Here is a 24,943-nt window from a genome sequence, read left to right as displayed (position 1 = left end):
TATAAATGCTAATACAATTACAAAGAGTAAGAAATGAATAAAGAAATGGTTACATTTAATTTTTTATTTCGTTTTCACAATTACACAATGTATATATGTATATATACATATATATAAATATATATGCATATAATTATGAATTTGAATTAGCGTTCGGTCCACGTCGACGACTGTAAGTTTGAACCACGTTAACGAATCTTCGATTGTATTGAATCCGCCTTTTAGCTCGACCTGTTTTCTTTTTACTCTTTTCCTGTTTCTCCACCTGTGTAATGGAAAAGAATATTTGAAATAACATTTAAAAAAAAATGTAGTAAGGCAAATTTACGAAAATTGAAACATTCATTATAATTTCTGCTTTCTATGCGTGATATTTTCTATAATACTTGTCCTAGTGATTATTTCAAAGAGTATTGTTGGAAAGAGATATATTCATTCTTTTCTTTCAATCATACTGTTGATTCTAATCAAAATAATTGATAAATTCTTTCTACAATGAAATATCCTATGATTTTCTAATTGATAAAACCAAGATAGTTGCTGATTATCCGAGTCCTTGTCAATATATAATTTTTCTTGATATATCTGAAGTTTTACTTCTTTCTACATGAATTCACCATATGATAGTATTTTTGAAAAAAAAAGAAAAAGAGAGAAAAATATTTTTCAATAAAAAGTTCGAGTTCAATAATTATATAAAGTGAATATGTTTATCATATGACATCAAAAATATTGTATTGGTACAGTTAATATTCTAAGAGCAAAGGGTTAAGATTGACTAAATGTGACTTTAAACTGTATATTTCTTACGAATGTTTTAATCATTTTAAAAATTAACAAAGGAATGTGTGTTATGTACGTTGATACCGGATTGTCTTACAATGTAGAATCAATGTGTTGTTTTATATGATAGATGCATATTTGGATAGATGATAAGATGTTATTTAAGCTGATTTTAGAATTTAGTACATTAGTCTACAATATCTATTTTTCCTTAATTTTGTATGACTATGTATGAATATTGTATGACTTAATTACCTTTGGAGTTTGAGCTTTTACTTTTCCAGCACGCGCTAAAGATCCATGGACCTTACCTTAAAAATTAAAGTAATACTTGATTATTTATGTTAAAATAATTTTATATTTGTAAACTTAAAGATCAATAATATCTAGAGGTGTACGAAAATGTAGAGTCTGATTCCTGAAACCATCTTGAGATTTTGAAAATATAGGGATTTCCAAGAATTTCGAGAATCAAGGTTTGAGACTATCTTAGGATAGATATTTAACAACATGTCTTATATTAATATATTGTTTCTGACAATAGTTTCAAACTATTAATATAACACATAAAAGTAACTTTTAATTACTTAGATAGATACTTGCAATAGTTTTCGACAGTATGTGATTCTCATAAAAAGATTAAATTAGGCATATAATACAGCTCGGGAAGTCTGTGAATTACAATAAATGCAAATACAGTGTCTGCCCATCCCATAACATAGTCGTATGCAAACTAATCTCAAAATGATGTTCAGGTTCTCTAAATTCTTAAAATCCCAGATATTTCCCACATCCCTAATAATATATAAATTTCGAAAAGAATAAAAATTTTCTTAATTGTCAAAACTTACCACCAGGAAGAGAAACTGTTAATTCTAGAACATTTGATGTAAGATCTCCAACTAAAGTATCGTTTTCTAATAAGAGACCAGAACAGTACAAGTTAAATTCTGTATTTACAGCACCCTTTGTCTCAACAATTTTTCTCTGGAAAAAATTAAAATAAATTTTAATTATTATTATCTTATATTTAATTATTAAAGGCTCTAGGATCTAATCTTTCATTACTTCACGGCAAATAGTATTATTTACCTACAGCACTTTTAAAATATTTACTACAGTGATAAGATACTAAAGAATATAAAAGAAAATTATATCGTTATCACTATATTATAAACAAGAGTGTTTAATTGCCTTATCACATATCAATATTACTTCCTTTAAAAATTTCAATGTTTCTTTAATTCGTATAACTGTTGACATACATTCGCGAATGGTGTTCAATGAAAGATTTATTTGACCACCAGCTCATAAGTTTGTCATTTGATATTGCGTCGTTGCTCGTTCCAGAGGCATAAAGCTTAGACTCCAGATTATCATTGCGACGCAAATGATTAAATACATATCAAGATAATATTATCGATTTTATATATACATAATAATTACTTATATATAGAATAATTATTTATATTACATGCCAACCCCCTTTTAAAGTTCAAAAGACAGGAAAATAAAGTTATCTGTCTATAAATAATTTAATTATATATACATTAATTTTAATTATTGAAAATTATTTATGTTTTTAAAAATAAAAATATTGTCAATAGAATATTGTGATAAAAGATAATATATCTCAAATTATTTTTTAATTAATGTAAATAAAGACCTTTCACTTATAATATATAAATATGTATGAAACAAAAAGACTCTTTTCTTATTTCAAAGAGCACATTTCAGAAAACATATTGTATCAAATTAAATTCTGTAATAAACTAATTACAATAACAATATTACTATTTTTTCTACCATACCTTTATGTCTGCAATAGTCTCATTTTCATGTGACTCGACCACAGTTGTATGTTCACCTCTGATGTGTAACTGCATGTTTACAGTATCTGCAAAAACATAATTTAATATTTTAAGAAAATAATTAATATCTATCTAAGATATTTACTTTATATGAAATTCTACTTTAATGTTAATTAACCTATGAGCAATTATGAATATATATGCCTGCCTACAGATATAATGCTATAATTCAATTAACATAAAATATATTTAAAGAAATATAAATGTTGAAAATAATTATACATTTCATATCAATTAATTAAAAATATGTATGTATAAACTACAAACTTGTACAAACTGATCACACAAAGGACGAATGACTAAGATTAACACGTGTTACTAAAAGAACCATATTTAATTTTAAAATAGTTGTTTTTCTTAAAAAGATATTCCAACTAATATCAAATATAATTATAAAAATACTGTACTTTAATAAATCAACGCTGTAACAATACCTATCACACTAAAATGAGGAAACGTGGAAATTTACACTTGCAAGCGACGCAATACTGACTAATCGACGCAATACTGACTAACGGGATCCTTATGTTGAAGTTGTTGGAGATTATGAAGAACTATCGATAATCCTATATCGATTAATCGATTAATCGATTTTGTTTTAAAATCGCAAATAACAATTTTTCGATATTCTGTTAAACTTAATATTTATTTTACATATTATTTAACAGCATATTGCAAAAATATTGAAGGGAAATTATGATTGTTTAAGAATAGGAGGATTAATTATAGTATCACGTGTACTGTAATTATATTTTCATAAATATTTAATTTTATATATAAAAATATATAATTCACATATATAGGAAAACTATTATTAATTTTAATTAACATCGAAAAATTTATATTTGAAGATACAAAAGCTTAAATAATATTTCTTAAAATACTGAAGATTCTTAAGTAGACATAGTTAACCAATCAAATTTCGATTTATACCTTTCATATGCATGAAAGTATGTATATATATAATATAGTGAACACACAAATACCTATTGAGTATAAAAATTTTCAACCGTTATCACCTTAGCCTAACCTTAAATTATAATTTAATACAAGATTAAATAATAAATCTTAAAAGCATAATCTTGTTTTTGTTATAGTTGAGAATAACATTTTATCAAATATCTTATTAAGATACTGAAGGTTATAGATCCCATGGCATTTCCACTGAACGATCAGATTTATACAAAATCTTTTACACCTAGAGAATACCAAGTAAGAGAGAATTTTCTAAATTATTTAAAGGATTTTAAGAAAATATATTGTTATATACAATATTTAAAATAAATATTATTGCAGGTAGAATTATTTTATGCTGCTAAAGATAAAGACATTATTGTTTGTTTAGGTAAAAATTATGAACAAACTTTTATTGTTATAAAATTAATCCAAGAATTTGCTACAAACAATAGAAGGTAATAATATATAGTAATAGTTAGTTTTTCTTCTTGGAGAATTCTTGCATTATTTTATTAAATTTCTTTTAAAATTATTTATTGCAAATTGTTAATTTAGATTATTAAGTGAAGGAGGAAGACGATCATTGTTCATATTGACAGATGAAGAAAAATGTACAATAAAAGCAAGCTACATACAACAACTGACAGATTTAAAAGTATTATTATGTGACACTTGTTCACTTACAGAATTTATAGAAAACTTTGAAACTTCTCATGTAAGGAATATTAGTGTCTTATCATTAATATGTTTACCAACATATATTATTATTATTATACTACTAACTTCTTGAATTTTCTATAAATTATTTTTAATAATTTTTTTAGGTACTAGTTACAACTGCTAAGACATGTGCACAATTATTGACAGATGGAAAAATTTTACCATGTCAGATAAATCTAGTCATAATTGATGAGTGCCATAAATCTATAGACAATAACAAGCTAAAATTTATTTTACAAACTATTTTGGCATGTGAGAATGTTCCTAGAATCATTGGATTAGCTGTACCATTGTTTAATTTAACACAAGAGCCTGGAAGATTAGGACTGGAAATAGAAAAAGTAGAAGACACATTTCAATGTGAAGTTGAAACAGCTAGTGATATATTATCTATATTGCGGTATGTATATTCTAGTATGCAAGATAGATCTTATGGTTAGGGTAAGAAATACAAAAAATTGATTAGTATAAAAAGCTTTCTTCTCATAATTTTGCTTGTTTCATAAGTTCAATATAATGTACTAAGAACAAATCTTTTTTTGTAAAAAAATTTTTAAAAGTATTAGTAATTGGTTCTATTAAGTCTTAAATTAAAGTAAACATATGTACATTTTATCTTTGAGATAACTCTATGCTAAAAGACACAAATATATTAAATTTAAAAATTTTTTAGCTTATTACAGAATAATTAATTTTTCTAATATTATATCTTAATATTATGTTAGATAAAAAGGTATTCAGAATTCTATTAAAAAGATATACTGCAATTTTTAGGTGCATGATAGATATATGAAATGAAATGTAATCTTAGGAAAATACATTTTAACATTTCTTCTTTACATTTTTTTTTTCTATTTTTAATGAAACAAAAAATAAAGTTATTATAATTATATGATTCTAATATATGATATTTTTACTCAATAGTGATCTTTTTTTAAATAGGTATAGCCCTAAGCCTAAAGAATATGTAATAGAATATGCTAAAAATGAAAAAGGAAAATTACATACTACTATGGAAAACTATATATTGCATGCTCTTGAATTTTTACGTGATCATCGTCATGATCCAACTGAGATTTACAATGAAGAATTTTATGAAGACATCCAAAAAATACCAGATCCTACAGAGAAACCTTTTGAGATGATGCAAGACTTTCTGTACATATTAGAAACTCTTGGACCGTGGTGTGCAGATCGTGCTGCACTGGCTCTTCTAATTTTAATAGAAAAATTAAAAGTAAAAACACCTTATGAAAGACATTACCTATTATTAAACATGGTAGCATCTGTTTTCACAAAAATACGAGCTTTATGTGATAATACATTTGAAGTTTTATCTGAAAAGGAAAGAATATATAAATATACTACTCCAAAGGTTCATAGATTATTGCAAATTTTAAAAACATATACACCGTATTATAATAAAAATATTAAGAAGACTGATAATAAACTAAATGAAAATATTCCTCAAAAGTTACCAGTAAATAATAGGGGAAAACCACCCAGAGCATCACGACACATGCGTGGTATTACAGATCCTGACTCACTTTGTGGAGTAATTTTTGTAAATAAGGCATTTGTGGCAAAAGTGTTGTTTTATTTGTTAAACGAAATATCTATGCATGATAAAGACTTACATTTTTTGTCACCTCTTTATACGATTGAGAGGAATATTGAAGATATTAGTTATTCGAAAGATTTAGAAATAGAACATAGAAAACAAGAAGAAGTTTTGAAAAGATTTAGGATACATGAATGTAATTTATTAATTTCGACTTCAATTTTAGAAGAAGGTTAGTCACTAATTTATCTTATTATTACTATATAACTTATTTTAAATGCTATTTTATTAATACTATACTAATATACCGTTTTATGTTTGTTAGGTATAGATATTCCCAAATGCAATTTCGTAATGAGGTACGATTTTCCAAAAACTTATCAGTCATATGTACAATGTAAAAGTCGTGCAAGAGCTACAGATGCATTATATGTGTTATTAGTACCACAAGAAATGTCAAAGGAGTATATATGGCAGCTAGCTCAATATCATTACATAGAAAAGGTATTAAATTATGGTATATTCTTTTTAATTACTTTAATTATTCGTTATGGTAAAATTTAATGGAATGTATGAACTGGATCTGATGTTTGATTAATGACTATATTGTCTGCTCGATTTAATTTAGTCATAAACTTCAGTGTGTACCAGTTTTAATATCAGCCATTTAATGTGGTTCATTACCTGTGTCCATCCCAGTCGAAAGTTTTAATGGAAGAGCATCAATCTATTTTGTAGACTTTGTTAGTAAAATGTTCTAATAACGAACCGTCTGAAGAAGAAGAAAATGAAGCAGACATGTATGCTGCTATGATACCACATTATAAACCGCTTGATGGAGATAATGCACCTAAAGTTACTTTTAATTCTGCTATATCACTAGTAAACAGGTAGTATAAAATTATGAATAGAAAACAACGAAAACACTTTAAATATTTTATAATCATAATTCTAGAAATTGTTTCATATTATTATAAAATTTTATTTGTTTAGATACTGTGCAAAATTACCTAGTGATACTTTTACAAGGTTAACTCCAGAATGGTCCATTCGAGAAATGATTGTTGATAATAAATTTATGTACACATGTTCTTTACGACTTCCTATAAATTCTCCAGTAAAATATGTTGTATTGGTAAATATTTTTGTTCTTTATAATGGAAGCATAATATTAAATCTTCTCCAATATGTATGTGTGTTTGTGAATTATTGTATATTATACTATTAAGATATTATTTCAGTCATATCCTATGCCTAATAGAGCTATGGCAAGACGAATGGCTGCTTTACAGTTATGCATTGATTTACACAGAAAAAATGAAATAGACGATAATTTGTTACCCATTGGGAAGGAAAATTTTAAAGCTAAACCAGAGGATGCAGAAGTACCTGCTCTACCAGATGAAAGTAAAGTGAATTTTTCTGAAGCTCGACCGGGAACAACCAAGCGCAGACAATATTATTATAAAAAGGTTTTATTCATAAAAGATAAAAATTATAGTAATATATACTTTATTTAATCCTAATATTAAATTGTGCTGCATAGACAGCTGAGGCATTAACAGATTGTAGACCAATAATTGGAGTTCCTTCTTATTTATATCATATTAATCTGGTTTTGAGTTGTCCTTTACCTGAAGAGCAAAATACAAGAGGTCGACGTATATATCCTCCTGAGGAATCAGCGATTGGTTTTGGTATAATAACATTAAAAGAAATTCCTAAGGTAGTCATAATTACACACACACACACACACACACAAAATGTGTAAATTGTTTGCAATATTAATCATTAACTTCCCATTTTAGTTATGTCCATTTCCTATTTATACTAGATCTGGGGAAGTTCATGTAAAATTAAAACTTAGTAAACAGACTATAGTTCTAAATGAAATGCAAGTAGAAAAAATTGCTATTTTTCTTAATTATACTTTTACAAATGTATTAAGATTACAACAATATTTGATGCTTTTTGATCCTAATGCTTCAGAGAACTCATATATGATTGTACCTGTGAAATTAGGTAACTGTGAACATTCTTAAAAATATTATCATTATTTATATTATATCTGATATTATATACATACAAATCTATTTTTTTCAGATGAACAATCTGACGTCATTGTAGATTGGAATTTCTTAGAATGTATATATAAAAATCGAAATGCAGGGCCAACTAAAGTTCCCGAAGAAATTAGAAAAAATTTCAAGTTTGATGCATCAAAATACCATGATGCAGTAATTATGCCGTGGTATAGAAGTCAGGATCAACCTCAGGTATTTTAATGAAAATCTAATATGAATGAAAAAACGTTACAATTGAAATACATTATATTTTCTTGCTCGTTTTAGTACTTTTATGTTGCTGAAATTTGTACAAATTTAAATCCCAAATCTTCTTTTCCTGGTGATGATTATAGCACTTTTGAAGAATATTATCTTAAAAAATATGATATACAGATACAAAATTTAGATCAACCTTTACTAGATGTGGATCACACATCAGCTAGATTGAATTTTTTAACACCAAGGTAGATATCATGCAAAATATATGATTATATTTCAAATTGTTTTTATAATTATATTTATAATTGTTTTATTTATAATTTATAATATTTATAATATATATATATATATTATATATATACACACAATATTATTATTAAATAAATATGAAATAAAATAAATATACTATATTTATATCAAATATTTTATTTTAGGTATGTTAATCGGAAAGGTGTTGCTTTACCAACAAGCAGTGAAGAAACAAAACGGGCAAAACGGGAAAATCTGGAGCAAAAACAAATTCTTGTTGCTGAATTATGTGCAATTCATCCTTTTCCAGCTTCACTTTGGAGACAAGCAGTTTGTTTACCTTGTATTTTATATAGAATTAATGCTCTATTACTTGCTAATCAAATACGGTGTCAAGTTGCACGAATGATAAATTTAGGACAGGAAAATTTAAATTTCGGTAGATATAAAATTATAGAAGTTACTTCTGGAGTTTTCGTTTTTTGATTTTAATGTGAAAATATTTTAGATTTTGAATGGCCACCATTAGATTTTGGTTGGAGTTTAGCCGAGGTTTTAAAGAAATCTAAGGAATCTGAAAAAGCAAAGTTAGCCAGAAATGAAACTATCCAACAAAATTCTACAAATGATACAATTGATAATAAATGTCAAAATATACCTAAAGATATAATAGACAGTTTACACAAATCAGATAAAGAAGACTTGAATGAAAATAATTACGAATTTCAAATAAAAAATGATAAGATAATCGAAATAGGGGAACAAATGTCAAATGACGAAAATGAATTAGAAATCGGTACTTGGTCAAGCGACATGGCAATGAATTCTCTGGATTTTGAAACAAATAATTTAAAGTCATTTCCCTTAAATGTAACTGTTTTACCAAATGATTTTAACTGGAGTGATATTCGATACGGATCCCCTGCATGTGAATCAGATTTCGACGGTTATGAATCAGACGATATTTATAGCGATGGATTTGTCGATACTTCCGATGAAAGTGAAGATGAAAATAGAGGGTTACGAATTGCTTACATGGGAGAAAATATTGCAGAAGCTGTAGAAGACGAGAAACAGATGTCTAAGCAAGAGACCAATAAAAAAATTTTGGATTTGCTAGAAACTGAGAAAAGTTTGGATGACGTTTTATGGTCGTACACGGAAGAGAAAGAGAATTCTTCAATTACGAAGCATAGACAAGCTCATTACGAATTTGCTAAAGTAAGAGAATGTGAAATAATGCAAAATGGATCTTTTATATCCTGTGATAATGAAATTGCAATAAAAAGAAAAGCTTCATGTAATTTACAATGTGAAGAAAATTTGCCAAATTATAAACACAAGGATTATGTAGAAACTGTAGTCGAAAAATTCACTAAAGAAATATTAAATAACAATGATACTGTACAACTGATAAAAAAGGATTCTAATCCATCGAAATTTACATATCATTCAGATAGTAATCTTTTTAGCTTTGATTTTCAACCAGAATTAGAAAACCATACGGGCCCAAGTCCCAGTTTAATCTTACAAGCTTTAACTATGTCCAATGCAAATGATGGTATTAACTTAGAACGTTTAGAAACTATTGGTGATTCTTTTTTGAAATATGCTATAACTACTTATTTATATTGTACATATGATAATATACACGAAGGCAAGCTTAGTCACTTGAGATCTAAACAGGTATACAAAATTCGAAATATTAATTAGCTTTGTTGGTTGTAATAATTTATTTTAATATAATGAAAACTTTTTAGGTCAGTAATTTAAATTTATACAGATTAGGCAGACAAAAAATGTTAGGTGAGAGCATGATAGCAACAAAATTCGAACCACATGACAATTGGTTACCTCCCTGTTATTATGTTCCAAAGGAACTTGAACAAGCATTAATTAAATCTGGTGTACCTTCTACTTTGTGGAATCAAGCCGACATTCCAGCTTTGCAAGCCGTAAATCCTTCTGAAATAACTCAATTAGTTCGAGAAACGGAACAAAAATTGGGTGTCATGAAAACTGAACTTGATCGGAATGAGACATCACTTTCGAATAATTTAGATAACATGCGTTGTTTTATACCGTACAATTTAATTACGCAACATAGCATTCCCGATAAAAGTATCGCAGATTGCGTGGAAGCGTTAATTGGAGCTTATTTAATTGCTTGTGGATCTAGAGGTGCATTACTTTTCATGGCTTGGTTAGGGATTCATGTTTTACCTACAGAAGAGATTACAATTATACAAGAATCAGAACCAAGAGAAAGAGTTCCAGGTAGTACCCCATATATAAAAGGAACAAACGAAAAAGGACAAACAACATGGACACAGGTATCTATAATTGATTTATATAGTTATAAGTAAATATCATATATAAAGCATATCAATTATTGTAGATTCGTTATGGAAAATTGGAAGAACCACAAAATCCCTTACTTCGATACATTCCTGATCCAGAGCAAGAATTAAAAATGATGCTTGATGGTTATGAAGAATTAGAGAAAAGTATAGGATATGAATTTCATGACATTAGTTATTTATTACAAGCATTTACTCATGCATCATATCAACCTAATAGGCTGACAGATTGTTACCAACGTTTGGAGTTTCTTGGAGATGCTGTTTTAGGTAGCAAATAATTGGTTCTTTTCATTCTAGTATAATTTCCAATAGTGAAAAATGTAATGTAAAAAATTATAATTCTAGATTATTTAATAACAAGGCATTTATATGAAGATGGTCGTCAACATTCTCCAGGTGCTTTAACAGATTTACGATCCGCCTTAGTTAATAATACTATATTTGCTTCTTTAGCTGTAAGATGTGGTTTTCATAAATATTTTCGACATCTTTCTCCTGGTCTAAGTATTGTCATAAATCGTTTCGTTAGGATTCAACAAGAAAATGGACATTCTATTAGCGAAGAAGTAAGAAGCTTTAAACAAATTTGCTTATATATATGCATTACATGTGTGTCTATATTTCATTATTATTATTTGTTTCTTTCTAAGTATTATTTAATTGGAGAAGAAGAATGTGAAGAAGCTGAAGATGTAGAAGTACCAAAAGCATTAGGTGATGTTTTTGAATCACTAGCTGGTGCAATTTATTTAGATAGTGGAATGTCCTTGGATGCAGTATGGAGCGTCTATTACGCCATTATGAAAAATGAAATTGGTAACTTTTTAAAATATCTTTTATCTAATTACAAAGATAAATTTTTTATGAAAAGAAACAACAGGGATATTTCACCATTTCAGAACAATTCAGCACCAATGTTCCTAAATCTCCAATTCGTGAACTATTAGAATTAGAGCCTGAAACAGCAAAGTTTGGAAAACCAGAAAAATTGGCTGATGGACGAAGAGTTCGAGTTACAGTGGATGTTTTTGGTAAGGGCTCTTTTAAAGGAATTGGCAGAAATTACAGAATTGCAAAATGCACTGCAGCAAAGTGTGCTTTAAAAAAGCTGAAGAAGATGCAGAATTATTCAAGAGATAAACTATGATAGCATATACAATATTAGATTAAAATGAAAACATAAAATAAGATTAATTTCTGTATTACTGTTAAAATATATTTCTACAAAATTGTATTCATAAATACTTATAAATTTGTAATATAAACAAATTTTATGCATTCTAGGCTAAAATAACATTGCACTAACGTTATAGAATGGATTTATGAATTGCACGAATTAATAGAAACGATATATATCGAAGTTTATTATTACAATTAACGAAACAAAATTTTGGGGAAGAAGCGTAAATATATTATTATATTGTAAATATTTAAACAATCATATAAAAAGTACTTAAAAATTCCAAAACTATTTTTCAAATATGCTATATTGAAATATGTAGTTCTGGCATTCAATGTATCATAAGTATTAATTTAATCAATTGTAAGTAACTTTTTTCTATGACATAAAATATCTTTCGAGCATCTCATTACCTTATAAATTATGCAATTTGTTGTTTACCAATTTTCCTCAAAATTCTAGTCAACACATTATATGCTTTTTAAACATATTTTCCCAGTATTAAAAAGATTTAGAACCGGTGGAATTTTTTATAATAGAAATATACACACTAAACATATTGTATAGAAAGATTAATATGTATTAGGAAAATTAATAGCTAAATTTAAAAAGTTAAAAATTAATATCTCCTTTCTTAATGAAGTTGTTTCCAATGAAGTTGTAAAATTTTTTATACCTTTAAATTTTTATCAATACCTAATTATTATTTATTAAGAAATTGGCAATTTCGATTTCAAGTAAAATTATGAAAAATGTATAATCTAAAACGGAAATTACATCATATGGTCATAGTTTTATACAATATGATAAGTTTAAGATTGTTATATAATGTTTATAGATTACAACATAACATAATCGTAGTAACTAGCATTACTCTTCTTTTTTTGTAGAAACGAATATTTGTCATGTAAGTTGTACGAATTTTTTGTAATAAATGTTTTTAATTACATAAAATAAGAGAATGAATTTTAAATTGTGCTATAAAATTAAATTTTTTTAATACGATACAATAATTTTATTATATGTATATTTAAATATATTAAAACTTTCAATTAGAAATTTCACGATGGTTATTAGACGACATATATATTTATAGTTTTTCGAGATTCGATTGTGTCTTTAATAATGTGTTGGTTCTGATGTTTTATGAACATTGCAGTTCACGTTTTCGAGGAAGGCTTGAAACAGAATAGTATTGTAATGTTCACGAACCATTGGAATAAAGACCAATGCGCTATTAAAAACACGATCAGAACCCGAAGAACCACCCGAAGAAAATATAATATATATACAATTTAATATCTTTTTATATCAATTTAAAATGAAAATGTTAAGAGCCAAACTGGCTATAAAAAAGAGCTATAGCAGGATCTTCACATTTGCATGTAATTAACACGTCTCGAAATTTATCTAAGATTTGTAATAATTGCGATCTACGAATATTTTCTAAATACATAATTTCTTCTAAATGATGACCTCCATTAAAGTAACCAAGACGGCATAATCTGTCAAGTAATTTTCTGTCATCAGAAGGAATATCATACTCCTCTGATTGATAATTGTATATTCCATTTTCTTTATGAAGTGTTATTGATAGTTCTTCATTTATATCAGTTGAAGTACCTTTTGGAACATCACTTAAGTTACATGCACTACTACTGTCTGTGATTTCATTTATATTATGATTCAATTCATCTTTTGCATCCTTAAAAAATATGTGGCAAATTATAATTAAGAAATAATTTAATTTATAGTTAAAAAATAAATTTCTTTAAACTTACCAATGATACTCGTCCGTGTACAGTTGGCATATATTGTACATATGTATGTAGTTGTAAAAGTAAATGATTCTTTAATAACCATATTATTATTTTTACTAATTGTGTTTGTTGTTGTGACTGGCTCAAAGGATTTAACTGTTGACTTATGGAAATTGGTAGTGAAAAATCACTGAGAACCTATTACCAGTAGAAATTTAATTTTACATACAACTCGAATAATATAAAATTATATAAACAATTCTTTCACATACCTGTAAAAGACAAAGCCCAGGAAATTCTTCAGAAAATACCTCTAACAATTGATTTGTAATAATAGCATCTGGTGATACAACATAAACATTGTTTTCACAAAGAGGATAAATTATAGTAGCTTTAGCCCAATATATTAAATGCCCAGTCAATTGAAAAACTTGAGTTAGTGTTAAGTCAGAATCAGCAGCTAGAGTTTGTAGACTCTTTAAAGGACTATACATTTGGATTAGGCGTTTAAGTGCAGGAGAAGAATCTATTGGAAGTGAATCTAATAAATCCAAAGGTTCAATGAGTAATAAAATACCGTGATAAGGCCTTAAACTGTTTAAACACCTGCAATAAAGTTTAATGTTCAATATTTACTTCAATTTGTAATTATTGTATATAATATTTACCTGTCTATTATTTCAGGATTGATAACAAATCCTTTTTTATGAGATTGATGAACTTTTTGTGGGAGACAGAAACGTACTTGAATCCATTTATTAATCATAATATTGATTATACCAGAAGTAGTAAGACTACTAAACACAGACTTCAAATCACGTGAAAGTGAACTTCTTTGCAATATTAATTCATATGGTGACTCATCGCAATCACTTTCACCTTCTGATCTATAAATACATATAAGAAGTTCTGATTGTTATTCTTTTATCACACATATAATTCTATATACCTAGTAGCAACTTCATCATGAGTAGAAACCATAATCTTTATTTCTTCTGTTAAAAATCCACATCTCTTTTCTTCATGTCTCAAAGCTATGCCTAACCTAAGATAAATAACACTTGAAATTTTGTCTTTCATATATCATGCTTTTATAATATAATATATGACAAACCTTCTACTTAAATCATAATAACATTTTACTATAGAATGGCTAGCTTGAGCTTGAAGGGCAAAAACTATATTAAAAAGCATCGAAGAATTAACCTCTTTCATTCCATGAGATGGAACTAAAGTTGGGTGTCCAACAAAACGGACATCATTTACTTTTAATTCGAACTTTTGTTCACATAATTCTGGTTTAACAGCAAATAATGTAGATAATACTTCATCAGTTACTCCAGTCAAATTTCCATTGCTTATGTTAGAGATTGGAAAAGGTAAAGACTGTTAATAAAATTTATTGAATGTTATTAAATTACTTTATTTGTGCAATGATATCATGTGATATTGAATTAATAACATTTGTCGCAAAGAACTAGGTCAGAATATTATATGAAACAGACCTGTAATAAATCCTCCGTGATAGTCAAAGAATAAGGATTTTTTCTTCTAGTACATTGATTAGAATCTCGTGTATGTTTCGCTACGTGTGGATATCGAAATAAAAGTCTATCACCTTTACTATCACTTTTCACAAGAATTATACTCAATGGATTTATCTCCATAACTGCTGTTAATTGATATAGAGGTTATATGAAATCTTGTCATCAATAAATTATTAACCAGAAAAGTTAATTAGTTAGAAAGGAAATCGGTAAATATATAATCGGCAAAAATATAAACTCGAAATAATTTTATATTCGAGATATAAATACCATTTTTCTGAGTAAACATTTTTTGACATATTGTTCATTACGTTTTACCGGAACCACGCGGTTTAGATATTACGCTATTCTTAAGTTTAACACACATGCATTTTGGTTTTACAAACATGGTTTTTTAAAGGTTCGTTTAAGAAATTTGTACTGCAAATTCATAGATATCATATGATTATAATTAAACATTTAATTGTATGTTTAAGTAGTCAAATTGTTTCTCGTGTTTAGTGTACTGATTACAGTGGTAATGTGTTTAAACATTTATCATTCTTTATCCTGTTTTTGAATACTATAGGATTGTTTTGTCTCCAATCTATGTCTATTATAATATTTTAATAAAATTTATATTTTAATTTAAGAAACAACAATCTAATCACCTTACATTAATTATTGTCACTAGCAGAATATCAAAAAAGATATTGAAAAACCCAAGAACGACTTTTGGAATAACGTCTGATTGCACTTATACTCATACTACTGACAATACATCTAAAGACTTATTTTATTCATGCAATTAATTCATTAATGCTTATTTACATTCAATATTTTTGAACGAATTAAAAATAAAATTTGTAAAATTATTATATGCAGTATACATACAATTATTAAATACTATAAAATTTTAATGTGTAATATATAATTCTCTCTCTATATACATTGTACATACATATAATACTTTGAAATTGTATCTTAATACACTGTACCTTTTTCTAAACTTTAAATATTGCGGCTACGCAATAATCTCCTGTAAATATGCGATAAAATACATTAAGCGAATAATTCTAAATAATATAATATATTTTACTTTTTTAATAATATGAAAGACATAGTTTAATTACGATTGATAAAGATAACATCATTAATTTTTTTAAAATCATACATGTACATTATACGTAGAACATTATTGCATGAATAAATTAAATGATATTATTGTTATTGTTACAGGCGCAAGGAGTAGACTGGCTGAAGAAATTTTCTCCGCCGTTCAATACGACAACGCGTGCGCTTTTCTTCCGGAGGAGCCAGTAGTCGTTCTAATGGTACTTTCATACGAGGGTGTTGTTTAACGGTGAGAATGTACTTTTCAGTGTTATTATTGTTTTCTTCGTACTTAAAAATAAATAAGACAATGCATATGATATTGTTTTTATCGTTCACCTATTTTTTCAATTAAATTGACGATAATATAAAAACCAACATTAGGAATCAAAGGTGTTGATTAATGACAGAAAAAGCAAAGAGTAAATGAAATATAATAACATTATAAATATCAAATAATTATCATCTTGTTAAATATATAATAAATGTTTACCTCATATTGTTCCTTTTAAGTAAATTAAAAATATAATTAATCAAGCAAAGAATAAGTGATTTAAACAAATTTCGTTTCGCTTAACCATACAATGAAAATTAGTCATTATTAATTAACTATTTCTGTAATGTTAATGATAGATGAGAGGTTTTGATTTAACAATGAATAATTCGGGTTGTGCGACTTGCACACTCGAACCACCGCCTGATATTCTTCATATACCGCCACCGCCGTTCCCAGCGATTCTCCAACAAAGTTCCGACTTTTATCCGCACACGGATTTATTATCGTTTCCACCTCATCTCAATGACAGCCCTTGTAAACATTTCTGCGATCGCCGCTCCGAAGGTGTTCAATACATAGAAATGCCTCAACAAGGTCTACTATGAAATCTATAATTATTTTACACTCACTTATTTATACTCGTTCAATCAATTTATTTATTTGTATTTATAATTCGATGTTCTATCATGTTATATTTTAAACATTTTCAATTTTAAAAAATGGTCAGAACGAAAAAATACGTGCTATGTCTAAGGATAAATAAATATATATAATTCATTACATTTTTAGGAACAGTATTTGACGATACATGGTTGCTGGTTCTAATATTCTCCTGTATCGGTGTAATTTTCATAGGCATCATTCTGGCGATATTACTCTTGAAATGCAAATTGTAAGTCTCCTTCCATTATTTATTTTTTAAGAATAATAAGATAGAGAACAATCAAAATTATCAGTTAAATAGAAATTGAATATGCAAATAAAATATTAAATCATGACTATATTTTACGAAATATATATCGAGTGAATAAATTTTATAACCAAAACAATATATAGAATAACAATAAACTTTTACTCTACAGCAATAGAAGTGGCAAGAGCGGCGTAATTTCCATACCAAACACAACATCTGGTATACAAGCAAAAAATGGGAGGATTCAAAACGAAGCTGTTCTTTATCCCTGTGCAACTGATACTATGCAAGATAGCCGTGTTATGTGGGCTACTCTGACACCACGGGGTACCACCAGACACTATCTAGAGGAACATACCTATGAAACCATTGGCGGTGGACAATTCCATAAGCGTGCCTGTTCAACTACGCCAACTGAACATGTAAAACTTAAGGCAATTTAATATTACGTTTGTATACGTAGTTATACTTTCATTCACATACACGATTCCAAAAAAATTTTGTTACAATTGGAATAAATCGAATAAACTATCGATAGTGAAAAACAATTGCAATTCTAAACAATGATAAAACAGAAACAATATACGCTGACTAATGTAAGAATAAAGGAAGAACGTACAATTATTTATTAAAAAAAAATTGTATATTCCTTGAATGAAGTAAGGAAACATTTAAAATATCTGAAGATAGATTATTGATTTTGCAGACTTACGCAGATCCACCGGTAACTACCCCGATTCAAAATCGCCTGAAGGACGACAAAGCCTTTGATAACACTGCGTTTGTAGATTACGAAGAACCTTCGTTAATAAAGACTGACTATTATCAGCTCAATGATGTTTTGGAGTCGAATGATCCAGGCAATGTTTTAATGCTCACATTTTTATTGATAAATATAATTAGCGCATCTGTAATTTAATTTTGATTTTGATTATAGGTATACAAAGAGGAACATCGCGCCCACGCGTCAGTTCGCCGACACGAATCGAACATCCAAATTTACCACCCCTTAATCTTCACCCTCATAAACGTTCCTCTCGTAAAGGATCTGCTACACCACAAGCTACAGATACTTTATTAAGAAGTAGTATCACATCATCTACATATATTCCTACTATATAAGTTTTACGTCCAATCTTTGTTATACATACATATTTAAAGGCTTATACAATAAGCGACATAAACAACAGTACATTTTGTATACATTACCTTTACACCTAGTCATTATAAATAAGAAATAACTGCCAGTCAAATTAAAGCGACCTAGTCGTTAGCCGGTATATGTAAATTATAAAGTAAAAAGTTCTGAGCGTTTTTCGCTAGATGTCTTTAGTGAGCCATATCTCACGATGTGCACATCGCATCGAGTCATAGTATACACCGATTTCAAGGTGATATTACGCATCAAAAAGGTTCTTTGTCAGTTTTGTGTTCGGTGAAGCCAGTTGTGTGTTACAGCGTTCGAAAATGGAGATAAAAAAAGAGAAAATTCGATACATTCTTCAGTACCACTACGACCAAGGTGAAAAGGCGGAGCAGGCGGCCAAAAAAATTTGTGCTGTTTATGGACCCAGTACAGTATCGAATGCAACAGCAAAGCGGTGGTTCCAACGATTCCGTTCTGGTAATATGGACGTCGAAGATGAGGCACGCTCTGGTAGGCCAATCGTCGAAAATGTGGATAAAATCATGGAAATCGTCGAGTCGGACCGGCATGTGAGCACTTATTCCATTGCCCAGGAACTGAAGATTAGCCAGAAAACCGTTTGGAACCATTTGCATAAGGCTGGTCTCAAGAAGAAGCTCGACGTATGGGTGCCACATGAATTGACGCAAAAGAACCTTTTGGACCGAATTGATGCCTGCGATTCTTTGTTGAGACGTAACGAAATCGACCCATTTTTGAAGCGGATGGTGACTGGCGATGTAAAATGGGTCACATACGAGAACAACAGCCGAAAAAGATCGTGGTCCAATCGCGGTGGGCCGGCCCAAACGATCGCCAAGCGTGGATTAACGGCCAAGAAGGTTTTATTGTGTGTTTGGTGGGATTGGAAGGGAATCATCCATTATGAGCTGCTCCCATCGGGGCAAACACTTAATTCGGACCTCTATTGTCAACAACTGACCAGACTGAAGCAGGCGATCGACCAGAAGCGGCCAGAATTGGCCAATAGGAAAGGTGTTGTGTTCCATCAAGACAACGCCAGGCCGCACACATCTTTAACGACGCGTCAGAAGCTCCGAGAGCTTGGCTGGGAGGTTCTATCGCATCCGCCGTACAGTCCAGACCTGGCACCAAGCGATTATCACCTTTTTAAGTTTTTGCAAAATTTTCTTGATGGTACAAAACTGGCCTCAAGAGAGGCTTGTGAAAATGAGCTGGTCAAGTTTTTTACCAATAGGGACGAGGACTTCTTCAACCGCGGAATTATGAAATTGCCTTCAAAATGGACAAAAGTAATCGAACAAAACGGCGCATATTTAATCTAAATCGAATAATCTTGACTATGTTAATTTCATCGTCGAAATAAAGCGAAAAAGCGCTCAGAACTTTTTACTTCACCTAATATATACTTTTTTCTTTAACCAATTAAAAAATTGAAATCATAGTAATGTGATCGAGTTAGTATATTTAGATATATAACATTCTATATATGTTAAATTTGTATTGTGTATGAAATATCATATATCTAATAAAATTTAGGGATGTATGTAAAAATTAATCTTATTTCATACATCCATGTATATTTTATTTTGGCCAATAAAATTTTATCATTTTCACGAACATTTTCATAATATTAATTTATTACAGTTAGGAACTCAGATATAGTTAAACAAAGAAGATAATATGTAAATATTTTTGTATGTATTAAGTATTAACAAATTCCCTGTAAATTTTGATTTTATATAAAAACCAGATTGATTTAACATATTAGTGTTTTGTAAATCTACCACATTTCATATAAGTATACATTTATGTAGGATCTTTACTACAATTAGTTTATTTACAATAAATGGATTAAACAAATGTTGGTTAAACAGGAAACGATGGTTCTTTAACGTGAATTAATCATAATAACGTATTATAATTAAGACAAGTAGATAGTTAATTTGCAACTCTTGTCACCACGAATTCAACGCTCTCTCTCTCTCTCTCTCTCTCTCACGCAGACTACACTCTCTCGACAACGCAATTAACACTCTCTGACTTCTCAACTAGCACTCTGACTGTTAATTTGTCTTTCTCCCTTAGCATCCCTTTGTCTTTTATCTAAATCCCACCACGCACGTGTTCCGTAATCGCTCGTGGCCAGGGTCACGCAGGCCTTTTCCGCGAAATTATTCGATTGAAGGACCGACGATACATTGTTGGGACTGTCGGCTTTCTCGCGACATTGTTTATAGTTCGCCCGATATCTCTTAGGCCTTTCATCCACGATACTACATTTATATATGAATGAAACTCACAATATGTACATATGGACAGTCAAATTTACAACTCGATATTGTTTAAAATATGAGTCAGGCTTAAATACTGAAATAAAGTGTTTATAAAATAAAACTATAATTAGAAAACTTAGTTCTTATTATATAAATAGTTTCAAACGTAAAATATATCTGTATATAAGTAATTTTATAATTTTAAATTTATTCGAAATAAAGCATTACATTACAGCTTCTTATTTTTGTATAAAGAATATGCAGTAACTAAATATTACACTTTTTACTGATAAATTTTGTTATTAAAATAAATGTGATTCCTATTAAAAGGAAATGCCATTTATTATGACATTATTTTTTCAATTTGTGTTAACAAATTACTGTTATTCTTTACATTGAAAAAAGAAATTAACATTCCACTTTTAAACAAATATGATACTACAAAAAAAAAGATTATACTGTGGAACTCTTTTAAATACTATAGTAATAATATGAATAACATTACTTTTCCATATAAATGTTTACAGAATATTCTCAGAATGTCTTTAGAATATTCTACCCAGTAGTAAACTCTTTTATGCTAAAATATTTTGTAATTTTTGGAAGTTATTGTAAGTTATTCTGCTTATACATTGTCAGTAATTGTTTAAATAAATATCTTTTTTTATAAAAGCTTGGACTTCAGTATTTCATAAATCATCTTATTTCGAAAATATGGCATATCCTGCTGTGTAAACGTGATCTTTTTATTTCCACAAATATATTCAGCAAACATACAAGAGAAGACTCCACAGTCACTGCCATTCATTTGTTGTGGGATATTTTTGGCACACTCTAATTTCCAGCTACTGGTATCATAAGTTTGCTTCTTTTTATCCAAACTTTCATCTTCCAAATATTGTCGTAATGCTGACAGACACTTGGAGTTGTTGCCACCCATACTGTCATAATAACGAATAGACTTGTCCCGAAAATCGATTATTGACATACACCAATGAATGCCTAAATGTATAGGAACAACTATAATATCCTGTGAAAAAATATCAATTTTTCTAGTCCATCTTCTTAAGGATGAATGTCCACCTGAGATTAATTTTGGATAAAAAAACGTATTCATAGCATGTACTTTTGGATATTTATCATTACTATTACTTCTGGCTATTAATAAATTCATATAAAAATTTATTACTTCGTCGTTTAGCCAATTCAAATCAGCTAATGTATGAATATCTCTTCTTGTTATTCCTAAACCAAATCCTTCAACAAGAACTTCATCTGAAGGTCGAGAAATAAGAGCATTTCTTACTTCTTGCATCATTTCCTCCGTTAAAGTAGGTAATTCTGGCTCTTCTAATTTTTCTCTTTCCAAAACAGCCTCACATAATCTTATAGATCGTGCTAGATGTTCTTCTAGTGCAGCTTCTCTTGCTAAACGATTATGTTTAGACAAAACACAGGTCATTCTTTTAAGCTCCTCTGCTTCTTTATGACGTTGTTCGATTCGTTCGTCATATCTTTTTGTTACTTGAGGTACAAAATCCTCTCTCATTACAGCTTTTGCTGCTAATCGATCTCTTAAGGTGTTTGTAGTTATACATTCAGGATATTTATTTTGTGCAAATTTTGCGACAGCCGTATCTTTTTTAGGACATTGTGTCTCATTGTGAATGGAATGTATTGTCCTTTCTTTCTCGTCATTATCTACATTGATAATTATTTCTCTACCTTTTTTTTCTCTAATTGGAATAGTCCAATGCATTTGTAACGTTCTATCATGTTTTCTATAAGCTGGCTGAGTTTTAGGAAAAGGAGACGAAGAACCAGATTTATCTAAATCTATTACTTCTATTGGTTTCTGTCTAGATCTTTTATCTTCATGTTTATCACATATAACATCTATCCTACGTGGGAAAAAATTCTGTAATAACTCTTCATACTGATTTTTTTCTCTTAGACGATGAGTTTTAAATAATGTTGAACATTGTTGATGTGGTACAACATTTTGTCCTCTATCACTTTTATTACTAGAATGTCCCATACTTGCTTTATCATAACATTGCTGTGATTTTGATGAGGAAAAGGTTGATGGACAACATGTCAGTGACTTGTCTCTACTATTACATGTACCATTTAATCTACTAGATGATTTAATAGGAGAATATTTATCTTTAGAAATATCTTGAATATCGCCATCGCTGTCATCTTTAATTTCAATGGGTTCTTCCTCCACATTAATGATATCGTAATCACAACGATGTTTTTTAGGAGTAACAAATTCTTTTTCTGAACTAAATGAAACTCTACGTTTTCTAGGTGCTTCATCTACCCACCCAAAAAATTTTTTCAGAAAGTCGAATATCATGATTGTTGTAAAAAAACAATTGCTTGTAGCACAAAATCCAACTGTCTTTTACTAATATGGCCATTCAATATATTGTAAATGATGTATCTTTTATTGTTTCTCATATAATTCTGAAAATTTTATCAAATTTTCATCAGTCATGTAGTGAACTAACGTGCAATAGTAATATAATATAATATAATATAATATAATAGGATATACAAGTAAGTATATAATGTATAAAAAGAGAAAAATTGTTAAATGTAATACTTACAATGTATGCAGATAAAAATATATATATCTGTATATATACGTGTGTGCATATGCATGAAGATTGAGATTGATAACCGCTACGTCAGAATTGTTGATTCAAATAACCTAAAATAATCTTTAAGATTACTTGAGATATTTTAATATCAAAATAAATAAATATAGAAAAAATATTTAAGCATAAATCATTAATTGTAAATGAAAAGTATGATTACATATAAATCACAGAATGCAACTGTACCTATAATTAATTTGATTTATTATTTTAAAGTTTGGGGTTTCATGTTAATAACCGGCATTATAAATTTTGTAAAATTCCAAAGAAATATAAAAAAATTCTACACCTAACGCTATGTACTTCACATCCAAATTTAAACACCAAGTATACTAATAAACCGTGTGTTTAATTCCATTGTAATAACACAGAATATGGATTGACAACTCCCGCGTATTTCATGGAAAAATTTACGCCCTTCGGTGTCACTTTCAAGAACTACACATTTGATTTCCTTTCTTTGTTAAATTATTACGTGAACTTAGTTTTAATGTATTTATACCTAGCGATATCGATATGTAAATTAGGAGCGAAATTTAAAATTGTCTATGGTCATATGACTGTGATTTGTACATACATATATGTATGTATATATATGTACATATACACACATTAAATATGAAAATATTCAAATATTCAATACGTATGACATGATATGAAAAAAGTTATAATTCAAAAAGCAGGAAATACCCTATTCAAAAAACTGAGAATTTGGTTGGATGTTAATTTAACTGGAAAGAAAATTTTCGATTAGTTACACAAAATCTGATCCAGTACTGAATAATAGAAATCTGGAAGGAGGATCCTAAAAGCATGAAGAAAAACTGGAGCATAACTTTCAAAAAGAAAAGAATTTTTGTATCTTGAACAGTTAGCTAACAGTTTTAAAATTTTCACGCGTTCTAACTAGTAAATGTTTTACGCTCCATAGGTACCAATCCACATAAAATAAATCCTTAGATGAGCACGAAATACGTAATAATCCTATCGAATTTATTCATATAAAAATCATAATTTCATTTAATTATAAATAATAATATTGATGGAAAGATATATTTTTGTATTATTTTAACATAACTAAGTTATAAAAAGATATACATATACATATGTAAGTTAGTTGTATAAAGTCATAGTTATATAGTATATATACGCATGCGTTTTTTAAACATAACTTCATATTTTATATTTATGAGTAATTTCATGATTCTTTTGTATTCTTTCAGATAATGCAAAATCTTATCATTATTCAGTACTGTTACTCGCAGAAAGATAGTA

General features: G+C 28.5%; 5 protein-coding genes across 13 annotated transcripts; 2 read left to right on the top strand and 3 right to left on the bottom strand.

Moving 5' to 3' along the window:
- Window positions 1-48: 48 nt before the first annotated feature.
- LOC117211946 lies at window positions 49-3,189 on the bottom strand. 2 transcript variants are annotated; one of them, XM_033456308.1, is made up of 5 exons: window positions 3,089-3,189; window positions 2,595-2,680; window positions 1,635-1,770; window positions 1,039-1,094; window positions 49-265 (listed from the first exon to the last, which is right to left on the bottom strand). In XM_033456308.1, the coding sequence occupies exons 2-5, from the start codon at window positions 2,667-2,669 to the stop codon at window positions 134-136; spliced, it is 399 nt and encodes a 132-aa protein (XP_033312199.1). In that variant the 5' UTR covers window positions 2,670-2,680; window positions 3,089-3,189; the 3' UTR covers window positions 49-133. The 2 variants fall into 2 exon arrangements, with proteins under 2 accessions (XP_033312199.1, XP_033312200.1); XM_033456309.1 differs by having other exon boundaries at window positions 3,062-3,185.
- Window positions 3,190-3,726: 537 nt separating this feature from the next.
- Window positions 3,727-12,020, top strand: LOC117211942 (endoribonuclease Dcr-1). Of its 2 annotated transcripts, none has more exons than XM_033456298.1 (20): window positions 3,727-3,866; window positions 3,951-4,066; window positions 4,167-4,326; window positions 4,436-4,731; window positions 5,274-6,124; window positions 6,218-6,396; window positions 6,631-6,782; window positions 6,886-7,027; window positions 7,134-7,364; window positions 7,439-7,618; window positions 7,701-7,914; window positions 7,996-8,168; window positions 8,244-8,422; window positions 8,612-8,865; window positions 8,935-10,112; window positions 10,187-10,759; window positions 10,825-11,056; window positions 11,135-11,355; window positions 11,440-11,605; window positions 11,689-12,020. In XM_033456298.1, exons 1-20 carry the CDS (start codon window positions 3,807-3,809, stop codon window positions 11,934-11,936), a joined length of 5,805 nt encoding a protein of 1,934 aa, XP_033312189.1. In that variant the 5' UTR covers window positions 3,727-3,806; the 3' UTR covers window positions 11,937-12,020. The 2 variants fall into 2 exon arrangements, with proteins under 2 accessions (XP_033312189.1, XP_033312188.1); XM_033456297.1 differs by having other exon boundaries at window positions 5,256-6,124.
- Window positions 12,021-13,021: 1,001 nt separating this feature from the next.
- On the bottom strand, window positions 13,022-15,906 carry LOC117211967 (GATOR complex protein NPRL3). 3 transcript variants are annotated; one of them, XM_033456363.1, is made up of 9 exons: window positions 15,547-15,906; window positions 15,235-15,401; window positions 14,844-15,115; window positions 14,679-14,774; window positions 14,398-14,616; window positions 14,002-14,335; window positions 13,751-13,927; window positions 13,444-13,674; window positions 13,022-13,146 (listed from the first exon to the last, which is right to left on the bottom strand). In XM_033456363.1, the coding sequence occupies exons 1-9, from the start codon at window positions 15,563-15,565 to the stop codon at window positions 13,114-13,116; spliced, it is 1,548 nt and encodes a 515-aa protein (XP_033312254.1). In that variant the 5' UTR covers window positions 15,566-15,906; the 3' UTR covers window positions 13,022-13,113. The 3 variants fall into 3 exon arrangements, with proteins under 3 accessions (XP_033312254.1, XP_033312255.1, XP_033312253.1); XM_033456364.1 differs by having other exon boundaries at window positions 13,591-13,674; window positions 15,547-15,905; XM_033456362.1 differs by lacking the exon at window positions 13,022-13,146 and having other exon boundaries at window positions 13,159-13,674.
- A 588-nt stretch (window positions 15,907-16,494) lies between these two features.
- On the top strand, window positions 16,495-18,766 carry LOC117211969. Of its 2 annotated transcripts, none has more exons than XM_033456366.1 (6): window positions 16,495-16,618; window positions 17,002-17,239; window positions 17,435-17,537; window positions 17,728-17,980; window positions 18,265-18,418; window positions 18,496-18,766. In XM_033456366.1, the coding sequence occupies exons 2-6, from the start codon at window positions 17,002-17,004 to the stop codon at window positions 18,678-18,680; spliced, it is 933 nt and encodes a 310-aa protein (XP_033312257.1). In that variant the 5' UTR covers window positions 16,495-16,618; the 3' UTR covers window positions 18,681-18,766. The 2 variants fall into 2 exon arrangements, with proteins under 2 accessions (XP_033312257.1, XP_033312256.1); XM_033456365.1 differs by having other exon boundaries at window positions 17,728-17,992.
- A 2,817-nt stretch (window positions 18,767-21,583) lies between these two features.
- On the bottom strand, window positions 21,584-24,143 carry LOC117211966 (sentrin-specific protease 1-like). 4 transcript variants are annotated; one of them, XM_033456360.1, is made up of 3 exons: window positions 23,972-24,143; window positions 23,618-23,721; window positions 21,584-23,474 (listed from the first exon to the last, which is right to left on the bottom strand). In XM_033456360.1, the coding sequence occupies exon 3, from the start codon at window positions 23,362-23,364 to the stop codon at window positions 21,667-21,669; it is 1,698 nt and encodes a 565-aa protein (XP_033312251.1). In that variant the 5' UTR covers window positions 23,365-23,474; window positions 23,618-23,721; window positions 23,972-24,143; the 3' UTR covers window positions 21,584-21,666. The 4 variants fall into 4 exon arrangements, with proteins under 4 accessions (XP_033312251.1, XP_033312250.1, XP_033312249.1 ...); XM_033456359.1 differs by having other exon boundaries at window positions 23,618-23,731; window positions 23,855-24,140; XM_033456358.1 differs by having other exon boundaries at window positions 23,855-24,140.
- Between the last annotated feature and the right edge of the window lie 800 nt (window positions 24,144-24,943).

This window comes from Bombus bifarius, unplaced genomic scaffold (assembly GCF_011952205.1).
Source record: "Bombus bifarius isolate JDL3187 unplaced genomic scaffold, Bbif_JDL3187 scf7180000008265, whole genome shotgun sequence".
Lineage (NCBI taxonomy): Eukaryota > Metazoa > Arthropoda > Insecta > Hymenoptera > Apidae > Bombus > Bombus bifarius.
Note: the sequence above shows the minus strand (reverse complement) of the source record. Positions and strands in the feature narration are given on the sequence as shown.

Excerpts from the sequence above, each read along its gene's own strand:
- LOC117211969 (XM_033456365.1), top strand. The coding sequence starts at position 17,002 with ATGAGAGGTTTTGATTTAACAATGAATAATTCGGGTTGTGCGACTTGC. Across the intron at positions 17,993-18,264 it reads CTGAACATGTAAAACTTAAG|ACTTACGCAGATCCACCGGT; the intron begins GCAATTTAATAT and ends TTGATTTTGCAG. Across the intron at positions 18,419-18,495 it reads TTTGGAGTCGAATGATCCAG|GTATACAAAGAGGAACATCG; the intron begins GCAATGTTTTAA and ends TTTTGATTATAG.
- LOC117211946 (XM_033456308.1), bottom strand. The coding sequence starts at position 2,669 with ATGCAGTTACACATCAGAGGTGAACATACAACTGTGGTCGAGTCACAT. Across the intron at positions 1,095-1,634 it reads AACAGTTTCTCTTCCTGGTG|GTAAGGTCCATGGATCTTTA; the intron begins GTAAGTTTTGAC and ends TTAATTTTTAAG. Across the intron at positions 266-1,038 it reads TAAAAGCTCAAACTCCAAAG|GTGGAGAAACAGGAAAAGAG; the intron begins GTAATTAAGTCA and ends TCCATTACACAG.
- LOC117211942 (XM_033456297.1), top strand. The coding sequence starts at position 3,807 with ATGGCATTTCCACTGAACGATCAGATTTATACAAAATCTTTTACACCT. Across the intron at positions 6,783-6,885 it reads GCTATATCACTAGTAAACAG|ATACTGTGCAAAATTACCTA; the intron begins GTAGTATAAAAT and ends TTATTTGTTTAG. Across the intron at positions 8,866-8,934 it reads ACAGGAAAATTTAAATTTCG|ATTTTGAATGGCCACCATTA; the intron begins GTAGATATAAAA and ends AAAATATTTTAG.
- LOC117211966 (XM_033456360.1), bottom strand. The coding sequence starts at position 23,364 with ATGATATTCGACTTTCTGAAAAAATTTTTTGGGTGGGTAGATGAAGCA.
- LOC117211967 (XM_033456362.1), bottom strand. Across the intron at positions 15,116-15,234 it reads TCACGGAGGATTTATTACAG|TCTTTACCTTTTCCAATCTC; the intron begins GTCTGTTTCATA and ends TTTTATTAACAG. Across the intron at positions 14,775-14,843 it reads TATTATGATTTAAGTAGAAG|GTTAGGCATAGCTTTGAGAC; the intron begins GTTTGTCATATA and ends TATTTATCTTAG.